This window comes from Lissotriton vulgaris, chromosome 4_1 (genome assembly GCF_964263255.1).
Source record: "Lissotriton vulgaris chromosome 4_1, aLisVul1.2, whole genome shotgun sequence".
NCBI classification, from domain to species: domain Eukaryota; kingdom Metazoa; phylum Chordata; class Amphibia; order Caudata; family Salamandridae; genus Lissotriton; species Lissotriton vulgaris.
Window position 1 is genome coordinate 1,258,408,093 of NC_141691.1, and position 23,353 is coordinate 1,258,431,445.

A 23,353-nucleotide genomic window follows, 5' to 3' on the forward strand; every position below is an offset into this window, starting at 1 on the left:
GTGGTCCACTGACTCCAGATTGCAGGCCACGCCCTAGGCTTGCCCTAGCCAAATACACAGTCTTCTCTCTGAACATACACCAATCCACATTTTCCTTCCATACTGACACGGTGGGTGACCGTCGGGAACCCCACAGCTGCGCAATATCTCTCTTATCAATCATGTTTCCAAGGGCCGCCCAACGAGTCTGGGCAACGTTGTAATCATTCGGCTCCCACACATTCAACAAACATCTCCGGGCCTCAGGCAGCAAAGCAATTTCGGTGGCACACTCCATCACAGCATGCACTCGATTCCAAAATTCGGCCACCTCCCGGCATTCCCAAATGATATGGAGGAAAGTAGCACTCGATCCACAGCCGTGCTTGGATAACCCATCAGTAGAAAAACCCATGGAGACCAACCGAGGACCAGTAACATATACACGATGGAGGATCTTAAGCTGGACGAGGCGGAGACGAGCGGGAATGGCCACCTCCTTAGGGGAAGACAATGCGGACTGCCGGTCTTCATCATTCAGTTCCAGCCCGTCTCTGGTCCAGGCCTCCCTGAGGCGTACGAGGAGATCCGCCCGATTGTTAATAAATTTTTTATATATTAGTGAGATCGTACTATCTGGCAGATAACCATCGAGTATACGATCCTCCAACGGGAAGGACTCATGGATGTTAGGATCGGAGGCGAAGACCGCGGTCAAGGCATGACGAACCTGCGCATACCTAAAAAACTCCCTGTCACTCAGTTCATATTCAGTCTTCAATGTCTCAAAAGTCTTGACAGCACCCTTAGCCCAAAGGTCACCCACTCTACTAATTCCGATCATGTCCCATTTATCAAAACCTTTCGTTGTCCAGAGGCATCCCAATCTCTCCGACGCATACAATGGAGTCGCACATGTCAATCGGTCCTTCCAACCCAAGGCAGCAGTTGCGTCACACCAGACTCGCACAGCAATCTTAGTAGGTCCTGTTAAATTTCTCCCTGCTCCCTTAGAATAGAGCGCCCTGTTGTAATTCCCACCCGGCAACTGGTGCTTATCCATTTCAAAAGCCGGGTTTTGGCTGGGTGCATACGTAGCGTGATTAATCGCGCTCAACTGGGAGGCCCGGTAATACCGCCTGATATCCGCCATGCCCCCGTCATACCAGGGGAGGGTTAGCTTAGCGAGAGCGATTCTTGCGCGCCCATCCCAGATAAGCCGCCTCTGTAAGCTTTCCACCTCTCGGAAGTAACTCGCCGGGATGGTGTCGAGCGAGTTCTGAAGTGCATACAAAAACCGTGGCAGGGACATCATTTTAAAGAGCGCAGCACGACCGAGCGGCGATAATGGCAATTTACGCCAACGAACCACGTCAAGCCTCAGCCTCTGGAGAGGGGGGAGCAAATTACGCTCATCACGAGCAACAGGGTCCAACGATATAAAGATCCCCAGATATTTGAATCCCGTGTGTGAAACCTGAATGGGAAATCTATGCGGCAGGGGGGGAAGACCACCCGAAATCACATAAACACAGGATTTGGTCCAGTTAATCACTAGACCTGAATTCTTGCCGAACGAGGTAAGAACATCGAACAAGACGTTAAGCGAAATGAGGTATAAGAGGATGTCATCCGCATAAAGCGAGACCCGGTCCTCAAAGTCGGGAGTCCACTGAATACCTTTTATCGAAGGCTCCCAGTGGAGCCAAGTTGCGAGGGGTTCCAAGGCTAGCGCAAAAAGCAAGGGAGACAGTGGGCACCCCTGTCTCGTACCTCTCCCAAGGGTGAAGGAATTAGACACTCGGCCGTTAACAACCACCTGAGCCAGAGGTTCCTTGTATAGCAATTGCACCCACCCAATAAACTCCAAACCAAAACCAAATTTTGCGAGGGCGGCCCAAAGATAAGGCCATTCAATAGTATCAAAGGCCATTGCGGCGTCCAAGGAAGCCAAGATGGCCGACTCCTGAAGTGACCCTGCCCTCGGGAGAACACCATGCAAGCGCCGCAGGTTGAGTGCGGTGTTACGGTGCGGGATGAAACCAGATTGGTCCGGATGGATCAGGTCAGCAATCACTGTGATCAACCGGTTAGCCAAAACTGTAGCTAGAATTTTTGGTTCAGCGTTCAACAAAGAGATGGGCCTGTACGAGGAGCAACGATCCCGAGGCTTACCCTCCTTGGGAATCACAACAATTGTAGCCAAACGCTGATCACAAGGGAGGGTGCCAAGGTCTCGCGATTCCATGAACATGTCTCAGAGATATGGTGCAACTGTATCAGGGCGCAATTAATATAATTCGATGGGCAAACCATTCGGGCCCATGGCCTTGCCAGAGCGAATGTAAATGTAAATGTATTGCGATTTATATAGCGCACTTATCACCCGGAGGCATCAAGGCGCTTGCCTTGGGAACCCGTCCTGGTATTCCCCTGTGAGATAACCCCAGCAGGGTGAAAGCCAGGCATCCCGCCACGAGGGGCCGTAGTGGGGATTAAGCAAGCTATTGCCCAGAGTCGCAGAGTGTGAACCCATGAGTCGAGTAGGCACCGGAACGAGAATTATCGAGTCCGTGGAATTTTTGAGCCCAAGATCCGCCGAGGCGGGGAATTGAACCCTGGTCCAGGACCGATTTCAGCTTCCGGGTCTGCTGCCTCTAACCCCTGAGCCACACTTCTCCAGCGAACAGAGCGAATAGCGACCGCAATCTCATCCGCAGACAAAGCAGCTTCTATCAGATCACGGTCCTCCTCCGATAAGCACGGCAACGTGATATCACGTAGCAACAGATGGGAGTCTTCCTCATCCTTATCAGACACCGGGGAATACACAGTACGAAAATAGTCCGCAAAACACTCAACAATCTCACTCGGTTCAGTCACACATTCGTCATTCAAATTCCGAATCACGGGAACCACACGATTCGCCCTTTCTTTCTTATCCAGCCACGCAATCAACTTACCAGCCTTGTCCCCGACATCATACAACCTGCCCTGTTGCTCCCTGTGCATTGTTTTGGCAGCATCCGTGACAAGGGACTTTTAATCCAGCTGCTTTTGACCAAGGGCGTGGAGTTTATCATGGGTAACACCTAATTCTAAGTCATTCTCCAGTTCGATTATTTCGGCCTCAAGACGCACGACCTCTTGATTCTTAGTTTTCTTAGCTTCAGAGATCAAGTATAAGGCCTGGCCACGAAGGACAGTCTTGAAGGCTTCCCATAGGGACACAGATGAGAACACAGACCCCTCGTTTTCACTGAAGTATTGTTCTAGGGACTTTACCAAGCCGGCGCGGGTTTTGGGATAACGCAAGTACCAAGGGTTTATGGGAGCGACTCGCCCCGCACTACTCAATCCAGCATCCATACAAAGCCAAACTGGGGAATGGTCTGAAATGCCCCGGGGAAGGTGTCGAATCTCTCTAATGAAAGGGCACTGGGCAGCAGGCATGAGGATGTAATCGAGTCTAGAGAGACTCCCATGAGCCCCAGAGTGAAAAGTGTACTGACTCTGCGTTGGATGCATCAACCTCCAGCCGTCCACCAGACCAAAAGTGTCCAAAAACCCACTAAGCCATAACTGGGATTTGAGAAGATCCCTGGGGGGATGATGGTCTACGGTACCAGAGACGACAGAGTTAAAATCCCCGCCCATAATCAAAGTACCCTCAGGAAGTCCCAGCACTACTCGCCCAATATCAGAAAAAGTGGAGGTCTGGAGGCCCGGGGGAACATATATTGTGAGCAAGGAAATAGACCTACCCTCCTATCTGCCGTGAGGGTGGCGTAGCGCCCCCTGCCGTCAAGGATGACATCGTCTATCTCCAGGGGGAGAGAGGACCGAATGAGAATGCCCACCCCCCTAGAGTCAGTGGTGAAACCAGAGTGTGCGACAAGGCGATAGCCCCACCTATTCATGGCATGACACATGTTGCCTATTAGGTGTGTCTCCTGTAAAAGAACTACATCGGGAGACAGGCGATGTACAAAATTGTAGCACCACACCCCGTTTTATCCTGTCACCCAACCCGTTAACATTCCAAGATATTAACCTCAACCCACGACCCCCCCATCCCAACAAGTGATGCAGAACTCACCCCACAAAGAGCACAACATTCGAGTCATAGAGAATAACATTACGTTGCCTTGAAAAAGAAAAACAAACTTACAAACAACCATCCCCACCCCCAACCAAACCCCGTTACAACTCCCCCGTCCCTGCACCCCTGCATTAGACTAGAAAGCCACCCCAACCTGCAGTGTGCCTGTCGCCCTACCATTACCCAATCTACAAAAAGACCCCGGAGGAGGAAAGAGACCCACCACCTCCGCCACCCTCGAGCATACAACAATAGACTACAAAAATAAGGAGGTTATAGAACCCAGCTGCACAAAGTCAAATGTTCGGAGATCAGGAGCCGAGTCATCGTTTCTGCTCCGGCTCACTACCCTCGGCACCACCAGGGGGCTCAGTTCTGTCGTTCCGGGCAGGCAGAGAATCCAGCCAGTCACTCACGTTCTCTGGTCTGTCAAAGAAAAATGTCCGGTCATTGTACTCCACTCGAAGCCTGGTGGGAAACAGCATCGAATATTTCAATCCCAAGTCTCGGAGTCTGCGCTTAACACCCTGAAAAGCCATCCTTTGTCTCTGGACAAGTTGAGTGAAGTCCAGGTAGAAGTTGACTGTAGAGTTTTCGAATTTTACCGGGCCGCTCACCCTCGAGGCCTGCAGGATAACATCCCGGTCTCTGAAGTGAAAAAGCTTGGCGATGATAGTCCTTGGAGGGGCGCTCGGTTTCGGCCTTCCACTCGGAACGCGATGGGCACGCTCCACTGCAAAGAACTTACTCAGTCCCGCAGGGGCAAGATGGTTCAGAATGAGGTCTTCCACCAGAAGGTCCATAGAATGGTTCTCAGGGTTTTCCGGGACACCTATGACGCGGATGTTGTTGCGTCTTGCCCTATTTTCAAAATCCTCCAGTCGATGAGACATGAGATCATTGGTAGACTTCAGGTTGCCAATCTCGGTTTGAAGTTCGGACACATCGGCCGTGAGGCTGGAAGTCTTCAAATCCAACGATTTCACCTTCTCGTTGGTTTTGGACAAATCGGCTCTAATCAAGGTGACGTCGATAGCAACCGTGTCGATTTTGTGAGCTAGAGCCTCATACTGCTGGCTGATGATCTCCTTCATGCCAGCGATGGCGCTCATGATGTCACGAAGAGACGGATCAGTAGGCACAGTGGGATCGTCCTTGGCTTCCTACGGGGTGCGACTGGTGCCACCAGGGAATCCTTTGGGTTGTGTATACCGATCCATGACATTGGTTTGGACCGACCCCCGTGAATGAGCGCCTTAGTTTTCCGTTTCTCAACGTCGCCCCTCGCCGCCATGCTGAGAGATAAGGCCCGGAGGGGCCCGCAAGACCTGGTGAAAATGGCCGCCTGCGGGCAAGTCACCAAAAGTCTTCAATGGCAGGCTTGTGCGGCCGAGGCGAAGATGTAGTTCAACACAGCGGCGTAGAGGAGAGTAGGCACACTCCGATACATCAGAGCCTTGGTGAATCTCCAACAAAACGGAACTGTCGCGCCGTCAGACAATGCCAGGACCCAAAAGTGAAACCGAAAGTCGATGCAGGGCTACTGGGGGAAGACCCCTCAGCCGTTGTTGTTCAACTCCGTCCCGGCTTGCCAACTTGCCAAGTCCCCGGCTTACCGAGAGGTGGGCCTCGAAGGTTCGGATAAGCGTTACTTCGGTTCCCAAAGTCCAAATCAGAATTTTAAAGGAGCAAAGTGATCAGCAGAGGCTCATCCTCAAAAGCCCATCTGAATATTCAGGATAAAATCAGGATAAATTGCAAAGGGTGGCAAAGGTCCCGGGAGCTCTGTGCTCACGCGGCCATCTCGGAAGCTCGCGTACCTCCCCCCTAACATCATATTTTTGGTAATTTTTTCATCCCTTGTGGAAAAAAGATGATGACTTCATCACCAGATGCTTGACCAACTCATGAGCAGCAAAGAAAGATTTGAGATTCCTCGGGGAAGATTATGTTTAGAAGACTGACAACTCTGATTGGCTGTTGCTTTGTTGTTCCATTTCCTGTGTTGTTCTGAGAACTTTAGTTTAGTTTTTAATTAAATCAGTAGAAACATATTCAAGGAATGCTGACCTGTTAAATATATAAAGTGGATGCATAATTCTCAGCTCAGTATATTTAATAGAACTATAACTTTCCGTCACAATAGATAGGAAATGATAGATTCTCATTGACAACATAAAATTAAAATTTGAGACGTTTTTTGAGTCCCTTGTGGAGAAAAGTTTTGTCTTCATCAAGAGAGTGATTTGTAAATCAGTTGAATTGACGTTCTTACATTTTAAACTTATTTGTAAAATAAAAATTAGCATTTGATGCATGTGTGACTGTAGATACACATGCTCTGCATGGTCCTGCTGTCTAGTGTTGGCCTTGGACGTTTTCAGGGTTTTTTTCCATCGAAGAAATCTTTCAAGTCACAGGGTGTACAGTGACTCCCTTAGTGGACAGTGCGCATACACACAGACTCCATATTAAATGATTCATTTTCTTCCTGTTTGTTTCAGATGTATAACGAAAGGGCTCTGAGGTTTGGTGAGTTTCGCTTGTTGTTTTTGGGCTCATGCGGTTAGGAATCAACATGAATATCTGTAAGAAACGGTCTGCGTTCAACTCCCACTGTGATCTTTGTCAGACCCCTTCTGAAGACAGACATCCTGCAATCCAGTCCTTGCACGTTGGTGTCTTTTTCCTTCGAGGGCTGCATGCACCCGATCGACCTACAGGAAAATGCAGATCGAAAGAGGGTGATGGAGCAGACACCTTTCCAAAACTGCCCTCACTTGTACGTCAAGTACCTGTGCGTGAATTGTCAAAACACCTGCCTTTCCCCAATCACAATAACTCCTTTTCCAAGTTCTACCTTGCTTTCTGCTCCAAGAAGACCAAAAGGTACAGAAGGTAATTGTGTAGGACACACCACAAAATGAACCAGCAGTCATCAACCGAGACCCTTATATATTTTTGGCAAACAGGAACCCTTTGTCACCAATCAAGGAGACAACACTATCCCCTCTGGCGTTCCCCCAGGTCCATAACAAAACGTTGTCCCCCTTGTGGTTCTTAGTGTTTCACTTAGTAGTTCCACATCATACTTTACACAAATATACATACAATCGACTCAAACTATGAGCCTTATGTTTTTAATAAAGAATAGAGGTACCTGTATTCCTTCTCTCTCTCCTGCATAGCGCCAGAATGCTCCTTTCAGAGTGATAGTCCCGCTCTATGAATAACCAAATCAATCAAACCAATCAATAATTTCAAATACAACAAAAAAATCTGTTTAAAAAACACAGCGGTTTATGAAATCTTTCTACAGGAAAGACCACTAGAGTTTTTATGCTGAATTATCCACACATATGCGATATGTGTAGTAATCCTTTCTCTTCAACTCAATTTCACTATACTCATGCTTAATTTTTTCATTATAAGTAGAGAGCTCATGTCACTTTGTTTCTAGTACATTTGTGGTAATAGAAAACTATATTCAGATAGTACCTCTAACTGTGAATCTCCAAAGATGAAATATAATTAAGAAATTAGAATAAAACAATGTAATAAAAACAAGTTGTCGGTGCTGTGTTTCGGTGGACTTTGGTTAACTGACACCAACTTCTTCAAGACAGACTTTTTTTTAAAACAATGTTGTTCAATTTCCAGTTTATTATATAGACTGAGCGGGTATCGCCCTCATGTTTGAGTGGTAGTTCTCTTCCTTTGGATATTCACTATTAGAGGTACTATGTGAATATTGCTGTCTATTGAGAGGCTACCAACAGGCCAGACACTTAACACAAACCAAGGCCAGATTAGATACCTAGACCCCGGGCTTCTCAACCCGACAGTGAAAGTGTGTAGGAACACCCAGAGGTCTCAGAGTTTTGCTTGCCTTGATCTCTTGCAGGTGTGCATGAATATTCTGCACGAAGCCCGAAGGCCTCCACACGGGCCTGCTATGCTGCAAAGTGGAAAAGGTTTGTCCACTATTGTATTCCTCAGCCCCTGGACCCTCTTAAATCAAGGGTCCAGGACATCATTTGCTATGTTCTGCACCTCCAGAGGTCATGTCTCATACAGACTTCCATACAGCTACACCTAGCTGCTATTATGGCCGACATGATAAACAGGTAATATGCTTTCTTGATTAGGATTACAATATTCAAAGCATTCAAGGAGGGCCTCAAAAGCATCATACCTCTCAAAGTACAGCTGCCCATGTGCAGAAGCGTAATTTTGTCCTTACTGGGCTCATGGGACCTCCTTTTGATCCCTTGCACTTTTGCACTGTACAGTTTCTTTCATGGAAAGTGTTTTGTCCTCGTAGCCATAACTTCTCTCAGACACAGCAGTGAACTGAAGGCCCTTGCCCTGCCTACCAGTCTTCTTCCCGCAGCCAGACTCAGCAGTAGAGAGAGACATTACGTTGACTCTCATGCATTATATTGATCAAACCAAGCCCTTCTGCAAGTCTAGCCAGCTCTTCATAGACTTGCAAAACGTCACAAAAACCATCCCATCTTTAAGGCCGGCATAACTCAGTGGGTGGTCAAGTGCATTCACACGTACTATCACAATGCTTAAAGAGCCCTTCCTGTTGCCCCCAGGATGCAATCTACCATTAAGAAAGGGTCACCCATTACTTTCTTTGGTATTATTCCTGCTAACTGACTTAAGCACAGCAGCTATCTTGGTCATCCTCACACTTTTACCAAACACTATTGTGTGGATATCATAGCATGCCAGCAGGCTGTGGTTGGGCAGACAGACGTAAGAACTTTGTTTCAGACATCTGCATCATCGCACTCTAGCCACCATTTATGGGGGACTCTGCTTCGCAGTCTATGCAAAGCATGTGTATCTACAGTTGCATATGCTGTGAACGGAGTCAGTTCTTATACACATTATCCACTAAGGAAGAAGTCACAGTGCACCTGGTCCCGCAAAAGACTTCTTTAAAGAAAAACAACCTGCAAACATTTGAGCACTACACTACATAGCAGCAGCATGCAGAGCATGTGAATCTATAGCACTACACACTGCGCAAACATGCGTACAGAGTAAGTAGAATTTTTTTTAATTCAATTATCAGCAAAGAAAGTAGGCAAAAGTATAGTAAACCTTACTTTAACAAGTGTTTTTATTGATTTCTTTTTACATTATTTTGAACCACTCCTTTTTCAGTTCTGTTAGGCATTTCATTTCATTGTTCACTGTGAACTGTCATTGTTCATGTCTGGATTTCTTTTGTAACACATCATTAAAAAAAATTACCTTTTTCAGGCTTTTCAGGTGATTTGCCCATGTGGAAACGCATGCTTTAAATGTCCAAGTTTCACAGAGCACTCAATGATAATAGTTTGGGAAACGGCACAGTTCTTTTTTTTTTTTTTTTACCTTCATAAGTAAAGTTGGAATTGTTTGAGGGAGTATTTTGTGATTGTGTGGAGAAGTAAACTACATAACCATATCTATTGCACAAATATATATATTCTGGTGAACAGGGCATGCATCCCAAGACAAATGGTGAACAAATATGAACTGATGAGAGGAAGGCAACTAGAGCAAAACAAAGATACCAAAGCCACTACAGATACATAATGAACTATGTTGATTGTCGGACCCTGTCTGGGGGGAGGGGGGTCTTGAGAGAAACAAAGGGTTACTGTTTCTGAAACAAGTCTGATTGAAGTTATTCTCCTCTAATTTACTTGAATCCATCCTACTATGGCTCTGCCTTCAGTATAAGACGCTCATTGGTAGCGATATGGCAAGCGGTCACAGGCAATAGCAATCGGTCACAGTGTGGAGTTGTCAAGCTTAGGGCCCAACAATCACGCAGCAGCACGATGATTGGTTGTACAGCCCAACTCAGTGCTTGTAGAGATGTTTGACCTGGAACAACACGTGGGTCAGTGGGTCCCACTTATATTTAGTCATAGCAGTTGGTAGATGTAAATCCACTGTCTGCACTTTCAGAATTGGTTTGGGGTAGCTCTCCTTTCCAATGTTTTCTCCAGGCTGCTATCCAGACAGATCCTTTATGTGGGGTGATGCTCCTCACAGTAGGCTTGTCTCCAGCCTGCAGCACCCCAAACAAAGGAACAAAGAGGTATGAACTTTCTGTACATCGCTGTCATCAGGCACAATGAGCAGTAATTTAGGGGAAAGACAAAAGGTTGGCCTCTCCTACGGGGTTTCACCTTGAAAATAGGGACCGCAGCCTCACCCTTCACCCCCACCATATACCAAATGACAGAGCAATAGGAAGATTAATCAGTAGCCCCGTTTTTCTAAAAGACTAATCAGATTAATAGAGATGCCTTGTCTCCTCTCTCTCAACTCCAGTGTGAAGGTCCTCACCCTCCAGCTTTAGGAATGCCAGCAATACACTTCTGCTGTCTGGAAAAATAACATTACCTCCATCTTTTACATAAGTGTAGACTAGGAGCATCCAAATTAGATCCCACAGGCCTCCATTACTCTGGCTCACTAGTATACACAATTCACAAAATACAGTACACTGCCACCATCACTCTATGTATGAAACTAATGACTGGGATGGTAGTCCACGGTCGGTGCTATTAAGGCACACGTGTTGTGCACAAGACAGGTCCACGGCAAGCCTTTTGACAATGGAAGGGCCTAGGACTCTGTGCACACACTCTATTATCGTGAGGTAAGGGCCAATTATTATTTTTTAAACAGAATACCAGATACATGCAGCCGGCCAATCGGGATAGGGAAACAGAACTGTGCTCCAAGCAGGAACATTTTCATCTGAACACCAATATTATCACAAGCAGACAGCAATAGTAGTTAGGTGTTGAAAAGTTTCCTTGGAGCAAGTGGCGAAATATTGAAGGGTGGTTCTCTTTTGTGCAGTGAAGACATATGATTTGAAGAAATGTTGGTGAATGCATAGAAGTGTACCATGAAGATGTAAATAGTGGAGGATACTCTGGAGGCATATTCTGTTTGAATGGGTCATTATGTGGGACGGTTTTGAGTAGGGTGTTTTTGGTCCAGAGTGGATGAGCGTTTGGGAGAAGTGTCTTCAGGAAGAACCTGACCAGTACCAGGATCACTTGTATGTTTAGTGGCGCATTCTATAAATGAGGGGTTATGAGAAGATCAGCCACATAACGGGTGCGAAGTTGTACAGTGTCAGTATGGAGAACTTCGTTGTTGGACCTTTTGGGTAAATTCAGGCCAGAAGAGCCATGCATATTGACTAGTACACAAGAATCATTGTGTATAGACCTTTACTAGGGTTGCACAGGTGTATTAAATTATTGCTGCCATAGTTGTGGCATGTTAGTCATTTTTAGGTTAGTGTTATATATTCCAGTGCTTCGAGCTAGAGATTAGATCCCAGCATGATGCATTTTGAGTTATACTATTTTAGACAAGTGACACTATTTTAAGATGTTACTTCAGAGAGCTGCAATAACTGCAGTTAGAACATCATGGGTTAGTTGTAGAGTGAAAATGGGTTGTTGTTTGTGATCAGATGTAGGGGCAACTAAGCTACGCCTTTTAGAGAGGTTTGAGTTAAATATTCCTAATATATTTTTGTCTTGGACAGTTAGCTCCCTAATTAGTGTACATGTAGAGCAGATCTGAAATATCATCGCTACTCGTTTGTTATGTAGGTCTCTAATTAGATACAATCAGCGTGGGGTTGATCAGACACAGTCACCTACTTTATTTCTATGTTATGTTGACTGACAGTGTATCATCTCCATTCTGAACGACTCGGTAGTGACCTATTTAAACTATGTAGGATAAAAGTACTATAGAAGAATTAATATAGCGGGAACAATATCGATCTTTTTTTGTGGCCACCCCAGGTGACTGTAGGCACCTCATAATTGGGTTCAAGCTTCAGTGTTTGGTTGTGGTCTTAGAGAAAGGATCGGAATCACCTGGCTCGTGATTCTGGAGATTTTTTTAAGGTATGTAGCAATCAGTTGTGCCCAAGGTACCCACATAAATGAGAAAAAGGAGTATTTCCTGTTGTCTAGATTCTCACCTGCGACCGTCTGAGTTATTTGACTTGATAAATCCCATGAGACTATAAGGTGTGAAGCCTCTAAATGGTCTGGTAGCCAAGTTGCTTGTTTTGCAAGGGGATGTGTGGATTAAGAGGTATCACTGAATTTGCCATCACAGGAACATTCCTAAGAAAGTACACATTATAAGGGCATATTTGAGGGGAAAAAGATCTTGTGGCTTTGAATGATAAAGGCTGGTTTCATGTGTGAGTGAAGTGTGCATGAAGCTAAAGCATTGTTTAGGTTGGGAACATGTGCTTTTTGTGTTAGGATAATACATTGTTTTTGTTTTGGAAGAGTCAGAGTTTATGCCCCACATTTTTGGACTGTGAGTGCTTTCAGAATTTTCTGAATTAGGGATAGTTATTTAGACAGTGTTGAATCCATGGCAGTTCCCTTATCAATTGAATATTAAATATGATCTTTATTAATTTGAGCATTTTTAACAAGTCTAGGGTGAGGGATTGGATGCTGTCGTAGGTTTCAGGTTGTAAAAAGGGAAGGCATAGAGGTAGTCTGCAAATTATACGGCTAGGTGAGGCAAGATTAGGAAGGTCCCTAGTCACTATGATGGGAATGATTGGATCAGGACAGTGAATGAAGAGAATGTTTGTCCGGGAATGTGTCTGGCTCACAGGATGAATAGGAAGGTGATTATCTGGGTTAGGTTTAATAGGGTTGTGCTGAATTAATTGAGAGGAGCGAGTCCTACATAGAATCATACCAAGGTTTGAAGTGGCCTTGGAAGTTGAGTCTTTATGAATTAGGGGTTATTTGGGAAAAACTTAGCACAAATTGTGGCTCAATGTATTGGGTGTTAGAAATCTGTAATGTAAAAAGGAATTAGGGCGATTAAAGGTAGCAGTTGACTTGACATTATTTTAATGATGAAAAATGTGTTGCTTTAGAGACAGTGGAAATAGTCGCAGATGGCAAAAAGCCACTCAAAACTCCTTCATGTTGTGAGTTGATTTGGTGGTTTTCATGAATTTAGTTTGATTGTGGCACTTTAGGGTTCAGCGCCTCATCAATCCAGGTTTCCATGAAAAAGTATGCTGTGAATGTTTGGGCAATGACGAGGTTTTAAATGTTTTAAGGGATTACTCCAGTATAGTGGCGGTTAAAAATAGTTGCATTTGTACTGTGCATTTTTCACCATCTTACCAAACATTCATCAAGCATGTGGATTCCTTCTCATATTAGAGTTGTTCTTCATGTTGTGATGTTCTGTTATTGTCTGTAATAATTGATGAAAGCTTATTTGACCTTTGTTCTTGGATTTGATGATTTGGTAATGAAGACCCCAACATTTCTACAATAGCGGTTATGATGGCTATTAGGCCATCAATATATACGTTGCTTTGCAGAATTTGGTAAGAATTGTTTCTGTACATATAGTGAGTGGAAGTATGTTCAGTATTATATACCTTACTTTTGAAAATGTTCAGTATACCGAAATCTATTTAATATTGGGCTACAAGGACATCTGGGGTTTCAAAACGTGTTGCTCAATCATTTATAGATGTCAAGTCTGTCCAATGGGTTCACATTTGCATATTTTCTGTACGTATGCATGACAGTAAAGTACCATTGGTGTTTCAATGCTTTTCATTAAATGTATTCTGGCTTTGACTTTTTCTGTATAATTTAGTTTTTTTGCTAAGTGTTCCTAAAACATCCCACATTGCAGAATATTTCCCTTTTTGATCACTTGTAGGTATATGTGTAATCAAACTTAATGAGACACTAAGGCTGCTTAATTTAACTCCAGTCAACCATTTTCTATTCTTCTAAGCACACAATTGGTGATAACATGCCACTTGTGACCAGATATTTATAAGTCACTTATTACTTAGCAGCAGAGCTATCAACATGCACTAAAAGAAACATAAAACTGCATATGATCTACATATAAACATGTTGACGTGATCCCTGATAATAATTACGCTCTCCTTTCTGTCACTTTGGGACAACTGAAGTGTCTCATATTCGTCTCTATACATTATTTTATATTATATATTGATGATGCATTTTAACAATCCATTATATTCTAGTAAAGTTTGGTCCAGTAAATTGGTGAGGTAGAATATTAACTTAGTTATCGCGTTAGCAACCAGGAGTATATAGAATCTAATAGCGAATGTGCGCTGAACTGTACCACAAAACAGTTGCTGTAGACGACATGATTACAACCAAAGGATCCATCACATAGCACAAACTAATGTTGTGTTTGAATGATCGTTATTGTTCTTAGATTGTGTTGTGTGTGCTGTTACTAAATCTTTGAACAAGTAGATCTGAGTTTACTGCCTGGTGTTAACTTAGCATCTACTAAAGAGGTATTGGTGCATTGTCAAGCAAATGTCCGAATTTCACATATTTGTTTGTGATTATCTTTGCAGTCTCATTTGCCTGATGATGTGTTTGAAAATGGGATGGCGGCTAGTGAGAAGAGGCCGTTGTCCTTCAGTTTTGGTGACCTGCCGAATGTTGATTGCTCACCTCCTTCTAGATCTGCAGCTTCTTCCCTGGGCTACTCGAATCCTGAAATTACAATCACCCCTCCGGAGCTCGGCCGAAGTGACACTCCAACTAGGGGTTCCCTAGTGGACAATATGAGTGCCAGCTCATCAACTGAGTCAATGCACCTTTCTAAAGACCTTCCTTTACAATTAGAGAATGTTGACCAGGCAAATGAATCTTCAACGGCAACAGAAGTAGCTGATTGTTCCAGGGATTGCCAAAAGTCTTTAAGCCCAGAGGACGAAAGCCTATATTTAAATTCTAATGTAGACGCATCGCTTCTGCATGATTCAGATGATGCTTCTGAACTGAAGCCAGTAGAACTGGACAATTTTGAAGGGAATATCACCAAGCAGTTGGTAAAAAGACTCACCTCTACAGAGGTGCCAGCGACAACAGAAAGGTCTCATTTTGAAGAATCAGTGAGGGGCGAATCGGAGGGATACAGATCCTATCTGGATGGTAGCCTGGAAGAGGCACTACAAGGACTTCTCCTTGCTCTAGAGCCATGTAAAGAGCAGTACCACGAATTCCAGTCACTGGATCAGCAGCTGATGCATCTGGAAGACATTCTAAAAGTAAGCACATTCCTACACTAATTGCAGCTAGCACCATCAATATTGAGTACATTCCAGTATCGAGGATATATATTTGTGTGTGTGTGTGGGGGTGTGCGTGTGTGTGTATATATATATATATTTAGATAGATAAATAGATAATCAATGAAAAATCAAAGGTTAAACTTTTGTGATAGTTAGGAAAGTTCTATTATTTTTCTATATAAAGCAAAGTTAAAATACACAAACATTACAGATTCTTCAGGTATAGTTATACTGTATTTTTATTTATTCATCACCTTTAACCTAATATAACTTTTTTTATTCTTTAGCTGCAAACAAGAATAAAGTACAGGAAAACATGAAATGTCTAACCTTATACTACTATCTTTAATATGTACTTTATGCAACACCATCATATTATTAGAACTCTCAAACCTCCATACACAGTGCATTCAACTCAGTAGCCACAATACATTAACCCCTTCAGCGCTGATGACAAAGCCAGCTCGTCATGAGTGTTACCTGCCCTGCGCTTATGACGAGCTGGCTTTGTCATGAACAATGGGATATGACAAGAAGCAGCGCACAGCGGGAAAACCCCTAGCAGCCAAGGTGTTAAGTAGAAATTGCACCTTCTACATGCACTGCTTATACCGTTATATATTATCTTACATAACCCATGTGAAAAAATAGTATTTGCAAGAACAGTCAGTATATTGCAAATCATATTTTTTTGTGAGAGCACAGTACATGGTAGAGCGGTGAGTTATGGAGTGGCGTACAGTAAAGTGTAGTGAGGTACAGTGTAGTGCCATACATTGGAATAGTATTGAGTGGAGTGGCATGGTGTAGAGTGGAGTGGCTTAGAGTGGAATGGCATAATGCACTGGCGTAAAGTGGAGTGTTGTCGAGTAGAGCAGGGTAGAGTGTAGTGGGGTAGATTGTAGTTGCGTACAGTATAGTGGCATAGAGTTGAGTGGCATACAGCTGAGTAGCATACAGTTGAGTAGTGTAAAGTGGAGTTGTGTTCCGAGTTACTGGTGTACAGTGTAGTCTTGTAGAGTGGAGTGGCATATAGTAAAATAGTGTACACTAGAGTGGCGCAGAATGGAGTGATGTCCAGTGGAACTGGGTAGAGGGTAGTTGGCTTAGTGTGTAGTGTGTAGTGTGGTAGAGTGTAATAGTGTACAGTGGAGTAGGGTAGAGTGCAGTGGCGTAGAGTGGAGTAACATACAGTGGAGTATAGAGAAAAATAACGTTGTGTGAAGTACAGTGTAGTGGAATACAGTACAATAGCGTAGAAAGGAGTGGCATAGAGTGGAATAGCCTATAGTGGATTGGCATGGAGTGTAGTGGCGAGAGTAGAGTTGCATACCGTGGAATAGCATAGAGTAGACTAGCATAGAGTGGAGTGGGGTAGAGAAGAGAGGCGTAGAGTGAACTGGCATACAGGGAAATGGCATAGAGCGGAGTGCCATACAATGGAATTGCGTACAGTGGAAGAGTGTAGAGTGAATTGGCGTACAGTGGAATGTAAGAGTTGAGTACAGTGTAGTGGCATACAGCCTAGTGGCATACATCCTAGTGGCATACAGTGTTGTGGCATACAGTAGAGTGGCATACAGTGGAGTGTTATTGAGTTGACTGGTATAGAATGGTGGTTGGTGCAGTATAGGGGCCTACAGTGGAAATGTAGAGTGGAGCGGTGTAGAGTGGAATACTGTACACTGGAGTGGGGTAGAGTGGAGTGGCATAGAGATGAGTGAAGTACAGTATAGTGCTGTAGACTGGAGTGGCGTAGAGTTTAGTGGCATGCAGAGTAGTTATGTACAGTGTAGCAGCGTAGTGTAGTTATGTAGAGTGGAGTGGCGTACAGTGCAATTCCGTACTGAGGAGTGCAATACAGTGGATTAGAGTAATGTGGAGTGGCATTCAGTGGAGTAGCGTATCATGGTGTATAGAGTATAATGACCTTAAGTGTTACTGGCATACAGTGTAGTTCCATAGAGTGGAGTGGCATACAGTGGAATTGCATACACTAGAGTGAAATAGAATGGAGTGTCGTTCAGTGGAATAGGTTAGAGGCTAGTAGGTGTAAAGTGTAGTGTGGTAGAGTGTAATAGCGTACAGTGGAGTAGTGTTGAGTGGAGCTGTGTACAGTGAAGTGAGGTACAATGTAGTGGCACACAGTACAATAGTGTCGAGTGGACTGGCATAGAGTGAAACAGCGTATAGTGGAATGTTGTACAGTGGAGTGTCGTAGAATGGAATAGCTTAGCATTTAGTGGCAAAAATGGTGTTGAGTACAGTAGAATAGCATAGAGGGGACTAGCGTATAGTGCAGTGCCTTGGAGTAGAGTGATATAGAGTGCGGAGAGGTAGAGTACAGTGGCATACAGTGGAGTGGTGTACACTGTTGTACCGTACAGTGGAATACCATATACAAGGGTGGCATACAGAAGAGTGGAACTGCATAGAGTGGAGTGCCGTTCAGTGGAGTCGCATTCAGTGAAATAGTGTAGAGTGGTTTGGCATACAGTAGTGACATAGAGTAGAGTTTGTACAGTGGAGTGTTCTGGAGTTGACTAGCATAGAGTGGAGTGAGGTACAGTGTAGTGGCATACCATGAAATTACGTAGAGTAGAGTGGCGTACACTGGAATGAAGTAGATTGGAGAGGCGTATAGTTGAGGGTTGTAGAGTGGAGCCATGTAGAGTGTAGTGGCGTACAGTGTAATAGCGTATTTTGGAGTGGCATAGAGAGGAGTAGCGTACATTGGAATAGCAAAGTGGGGGTGTCAAACAGTCGAGCTGCATATATTGTAATAGTGGAGTGTACTGGCATATAGTGTAGTAGTGTACAGGTGAGTGGAATAAACTGGAGTGACATACAGTTGGGCTGCATACAGTTGAAATGTGTACAGTGGAGTGGTGTGCAGTAGCGTACACTGGAGTCTGTTAAAGTGGGATGGCATATAGTGGAATAGCCTAGAGTGGCGAGTAGTACAGTGGAGTGTTGTAGAGTAGACTGGCATGGAGTCCAGCGAGATACAGTGTAGTGGCATACATTGGAATATAGTAGAGTGAAGTGGTGCATCCTGGAGTAGCATATAGTGGAGTAGGATACACAGGATTGGGGTAGGTTGCAGTGGCGTAGAGTGGGGTGCCATAGAGTGTAATAATGTAAATTAAGTGCATACAGTGGAGTAGCATAGAGTAGCATGGTGTAGAGTACAGTGGAATGGTGTACAGTACAGTGGCGTACAGTACAGTGGAGTGGTGTGCAGTGGAGCGGGGTAGAGTGTAGTGGGGTAGATTGTAGTTCCGTACAGTGTAATAGCATGTTGTGGAGTGGCGTGGAGTGTTCTAGAGTAACGTTGAATACAGTGGAGTAGTGTAGAGTGGAGTTGTCTAGAGTTGCGAGGCATACAGTGGAGTTGGGTACTGTGGAGTGGTGTAGAGTGGAATTACATTGAGTGTTACTGGGGTATAGTGTAGTGACGAAGAGTGGAATGGCACACAGTGGAATAGCGTACACTAGAGTGGCATAGAGTGGAGTGTTGTTCAGTGGAATAGGGCAGAGTGTAGTATGGTAGTGCATTGGTGTAGATTGGAGTGATGTACAGTGGAGTGGCTTAGAATGGAGTGATGTGCAATGTAATAGCGTTCAGTGGAGTTGTGATCAATGCAGTGACATAGACTGGAGTGGCATAGAGTGGAGTCGAAGTGTACGGTATAGTGGCGTACCGTGGAATAGCTTAAATTAGAGTAGCACAGAGTGCAGTGGCATAAAGTGGAGTGTCCTATAGTTGAGTTGCTTCCTAGATCATTATACAGTGAACGAGGGGCTCAAGTTATAATAATTTGAAGGTGTTGCATGAATTATAATTATAGGTATAAGTTTAGAATTTTAAACTTTTGTGTAGTTTGGTTTGTATATAAAGAATGAATACATTTATAGTCATTTAATGGTGATGCATTAATTATGATTTTAAAATATAACTATAACTTTAAAATTTGTAATGTTTGTGTAATTTAAGTTAGGTTTGCATAGAAAGAATAAATAAAGTTTCCCCTAATTATAACAATGGTTTTAACCTTTGTTTTTTTCATCGATATATCTATGTGTGTGGATAGGTATATAAATATCATTTTTTCCCCGAAGGAAATGGTTTATTTCAATGCCTCTGTTTTTTGTTTTCAAATACAATCCACACATTGCTTCTAAATATAGTTTGTACTGGGTCCTTAGCTATAAACATAGTGGATTTTGGTATACCCACTGCACGCTAAGGCCCTAATGACAATTGTAGGCCTAAATTCCTATCCATGTGAATACACGTGTGCACAGGGATCGGAATTGCGAGTTTGGGATGATTATTATACCATCTCAGTTTTCCGCTGATATATTCCGGCAGGTCAAACATGTATTTGTAGAAAAGGCCTTAAAATAGGCAACACGTACTTAACTCAGTGTGTATGTCTCAATTACAAGTTAAAAACTCGGAATTTTAGGTATTTAACACACCTGTTTAATATCTCATTCTGGGGTTACTGCATTTACCTTGTGTGGTATTTACCTCAACCTATTCCACCTAACTTAAAATGTGGGCCTACATTAAGTTAGAAGAGGGAGTGGGCAGCTCAGTCCCTCAGAGGTGGTAAGGAACTAAAAAATCTTCACTATGCCATTTGGCAGTACATCATGTTCAAAAATGAAACCGAGAAAAAGGGTTTTCTGTTGTGCCTTTCATGGGCGCGAGCAAACGAGTTCAGACAATTTCTAAAGCATCCGTTGTGTTTGCAGATTAATTACTCACAGAGGTTTAAGTATGTTCAAAACGGTACCAAAAGAACATTCTCCATGTGCATGTGGGCATTTTGTAAACTGCACAGTAGTCTGGGTTCCTGTTAACGTTTGTATTGAAGGTCATAGTAGGTCCTGGGACAGTGCTTTCCACACATTCAGACCTGGGCTGGGAACACAAACCAGCCCTGGCAATTCAGTTGGACCGGCTCCCGTGGGTGGAGGGGGTGCTATTGAGAAGCACTGCTGCTGCTTTTGTTACAGGGGATGGATACTGCAGCACTGCTGTAAAACCCGCCCCCCCTTCCAGCCCACTGGGAAAACGCCCAGTGCTCGCTATTGCCGGTCTGGCCCTGCACACATTTCAGAAGGACAAATCAAGTTATATGAACAGTATCTTTTTGTCTGATTTAACTTTTCCGTATTTGAGTGGTTTGACGTAAGCAGGTGCAGCAATGACACAAATTATAATTTGTAAAAAGACAACTGAGTGTGGAGATCCTTCGCCATTTTCTGGGAATGTTTAGTGAAGTCATAGCTGCACATTTGTTTAATAGGATATTCGCGAGGCATATTGGACCAGCTTTCAGGAATCTAACGTCACTCAATTATTGAATCAGCAACGTTGTAAACAGTAACATTGAGGTAATATTTGCACTGTTTTCATTCAAGTAGCGTTCACTGTGGGAATAGACTGAGTAAAGCTGCAAAACATGGGCAAGGGGCCTGCTGGGGGGGAAGGATAGAATGATGTGCAAACATTGGGGCTTGAGTGCGTATAGTTTAGCAACGAGAATCCACAGGCAGGCTTTATATAAGAACAAGGGTGCTTGCCAGACACAGCCCTCTTTCATCTTTCTATTGTTGATCTAACCACAAAAAAATATTTTAGGAGTGGTAGATTGCCAAGAAGGGTCCTCAGCATGTACCCACCTCATGACACCAAAGCCCCGCTGTTCCATTAGCTGTCATGGACAGCAGCCTGTAGTCACTCTTGCATACTCCTATAAAGTGCTGATGTCTGACCTCTTTGCTGTTAGAGATTGAATTAAAGAGGAAGGTCGAGATTTGGCCAAAGGAAATATTGAAACAGGTACACAATTTTTCTCTGAAAATGTTTGCTCTGTCACTCAGGTGAGACTGAAAAGAGGTAAGTATGCATCTGTAAAAGGTAAATCTAAAGAAAATATTAGGGAAATTATTTAAGGTAAAAACATGGCTAGAATTGATTATTTTCTGATAACGTAATCAGTGACAGAGTGATATCAAATCAAGAGCTTAACACCTCCTCACTAGAAGGGGTGTCAGGGCCGCCCTATAACCAGGCTGGCTGATGCCACATGCATGCCCCACTATGTATGTTCCAGGGAGAACTCAGTTTAGTGCTTCTGCCCAGCCCCAAATGAGCAAGCTCTGATGAAATGGGGGGCATGGCAATATAGCCCACTGCTGAGGGCTATATTGGTCATCAAAGGCCCTGAATCTGAGTAATGGCCCTGACCTACAGACGAGGACCTATAATGACTATAACAACTGATAGAGACAGAGGAATAGGGCTACAGAAAATAAAAACACGGAAACCGAAGGACAAAATACAAAAAATTGCAGGAGTGGTTCTTTATCAGTCATTCTAGTTACTGAGCCACGTCATTGTCATCACTGAGTCTCTCAATATTCAAAAGTTCTATTAAATAAGAATAACAAAATAAGCCTTCAAACATTCAGGATGAGTATCACATGCGTATGGCTTGGAAGCCCAGCAAGGGAAGGGACTTTTTTGGCCTTCTTGACACCTTCTTCCTTCACAGATTAACACAATAATGCTCTTTCCTGACCACTCTAGGTGCCCTGCACCTTTCCTTATGTATACTCTCAAACACATTATTCTTCTTCTTTATCAACTCCTTTTCAACTGGTCGGGTCACCTCAGTATATTCTCTTCAAGAGTGCACCGCCATTTGTATTCAGCAGCATCAACGAGCACCCTTTAGAGAACACCCTAAAACCTCCAAAGTACTCAAACTGAGCACATGTTAAGTCCAGACGTGTTCAAATTCACAAAGGGACACGAAATTGGGATGACAACTTAAATAGGGGTTATCAGAATGTTTAGGGCATCAGAGGTTTGGTCCCCACAGGAGAAGTGAAAACAAGCTGTGATTTTCTTTATTGTTTTGTATTTGTAAAACACATCTTACATTTTGGAGCTACCTCAAGGCTACTTTGGGTGGGGTGCCATGAAGAATGCAGTCATAGGACTATTCCTTGTGGATAATACAGGACGTGCCTTACTGATTTTTATGTGCCAAGTGACCATTGATGGAAAAGTGTTAAAGGAGCACGAAAGTCAAGCGCCACCTTGTATTGGCTTTATAGTGTGTCTTTATTTAGGGATTTGGCCTGACCGAGGTGTGGAGAAGTCTTGAAGTCTACTACAAAGGAGTTCTGAGTCGTAAGCTGAGCAAAATCCATGGGCCTGCCTTCAGATCTCTTTAAAGCCAGGAAATCTTGAACAAACCTTAGGTGTGCCCTGAGGTTGTTTTCCAATGAGGATCCTTGTCTATTAAGTGGTGTTACCCCATATCATTTGTGTGTATATGACTGGGCGCCAATAGAGTTGTGGTTGGATGACCAGTCTCCTGCAGGTATAGGCAGGATGAGCATAAGTTTGCATGCAGTGGCTCTAATAATTCAGAGACTGCGGTGGGAAGTTACACCACTGTACTGCTACAATAACCATATGTCCAACGTTTTATTCAATATTCAACCACTATTGATTGCATACAAAAGTCTAAAAAGTCAGCATTATAAGTGAAAAGACCATGTATGAAAACCTAAAGTAAGGAAAATCAAGTTGATTAATAAATGCACTCCTGTTTCAAGAAAAAGAGGGATAGGAAAGATCCTAGAATGGTGAGGGAAAACAGTGAGGGTTTCTCAGGAAGTTTGCCTTTTGTAAGCCATAAAATCAGCGGTTGGAAGATCAGCTAGTGCGGCCCCTTGTGAATATGGGAGTGAAAGTGACTATGAGAAACAGACTTAATTGCAGGAACTGGGTTTAAATTGCAAGAGGGGGGGTTGTTCTGCCTAATTGTTCAGGGACGGTGAACTTGGAACATTCAGTCACACACCACCAGGGTCAACATATTATCTTGAGTGTTGGACCTGGTACTGTTAAATGCCTATTGAATCCCATAAAGTGTGTGAGCTTCAATAACCCACAATTAGCAATGATGTAGCTCCTAATAGTGTCTTATTCTTCAATACACGTTCTGCTGACATCTTTTTATTTTTTTCTTGCCTTTGATTTGTATCACACTGTACAGGTT

The 23,353-nt window shown here is 43.8% G+C and overlaps 1 protein-coding gene across 4 annotated transcripts in view; it reads left to right on the forward strand.

Moving 5' to 3' along the window:
* Positions 1 to 23,353, forward strand: part of RIPOR2 (RHO family interacting cell polarization regulator 2) — a 622,104-nt gene that overhangs the window by 437,636 nt on the left and 161,115 nt on the right. For all 4 annotated transcript variants that reach the window (XM_086965454.1, XM_086965456.1, XM_086965457.1 and 1 more), the window contains one exon: positions 14,538 to 15,236. In XM_086965454.1, coding sequence (XP_086821580.1) covers positions 14,538 to 15,236 — 699 coding nt within the window. The remainder of the gene's footprint in view (positions 1 to 14,537; positions 15,237 to 23,353) is intronic.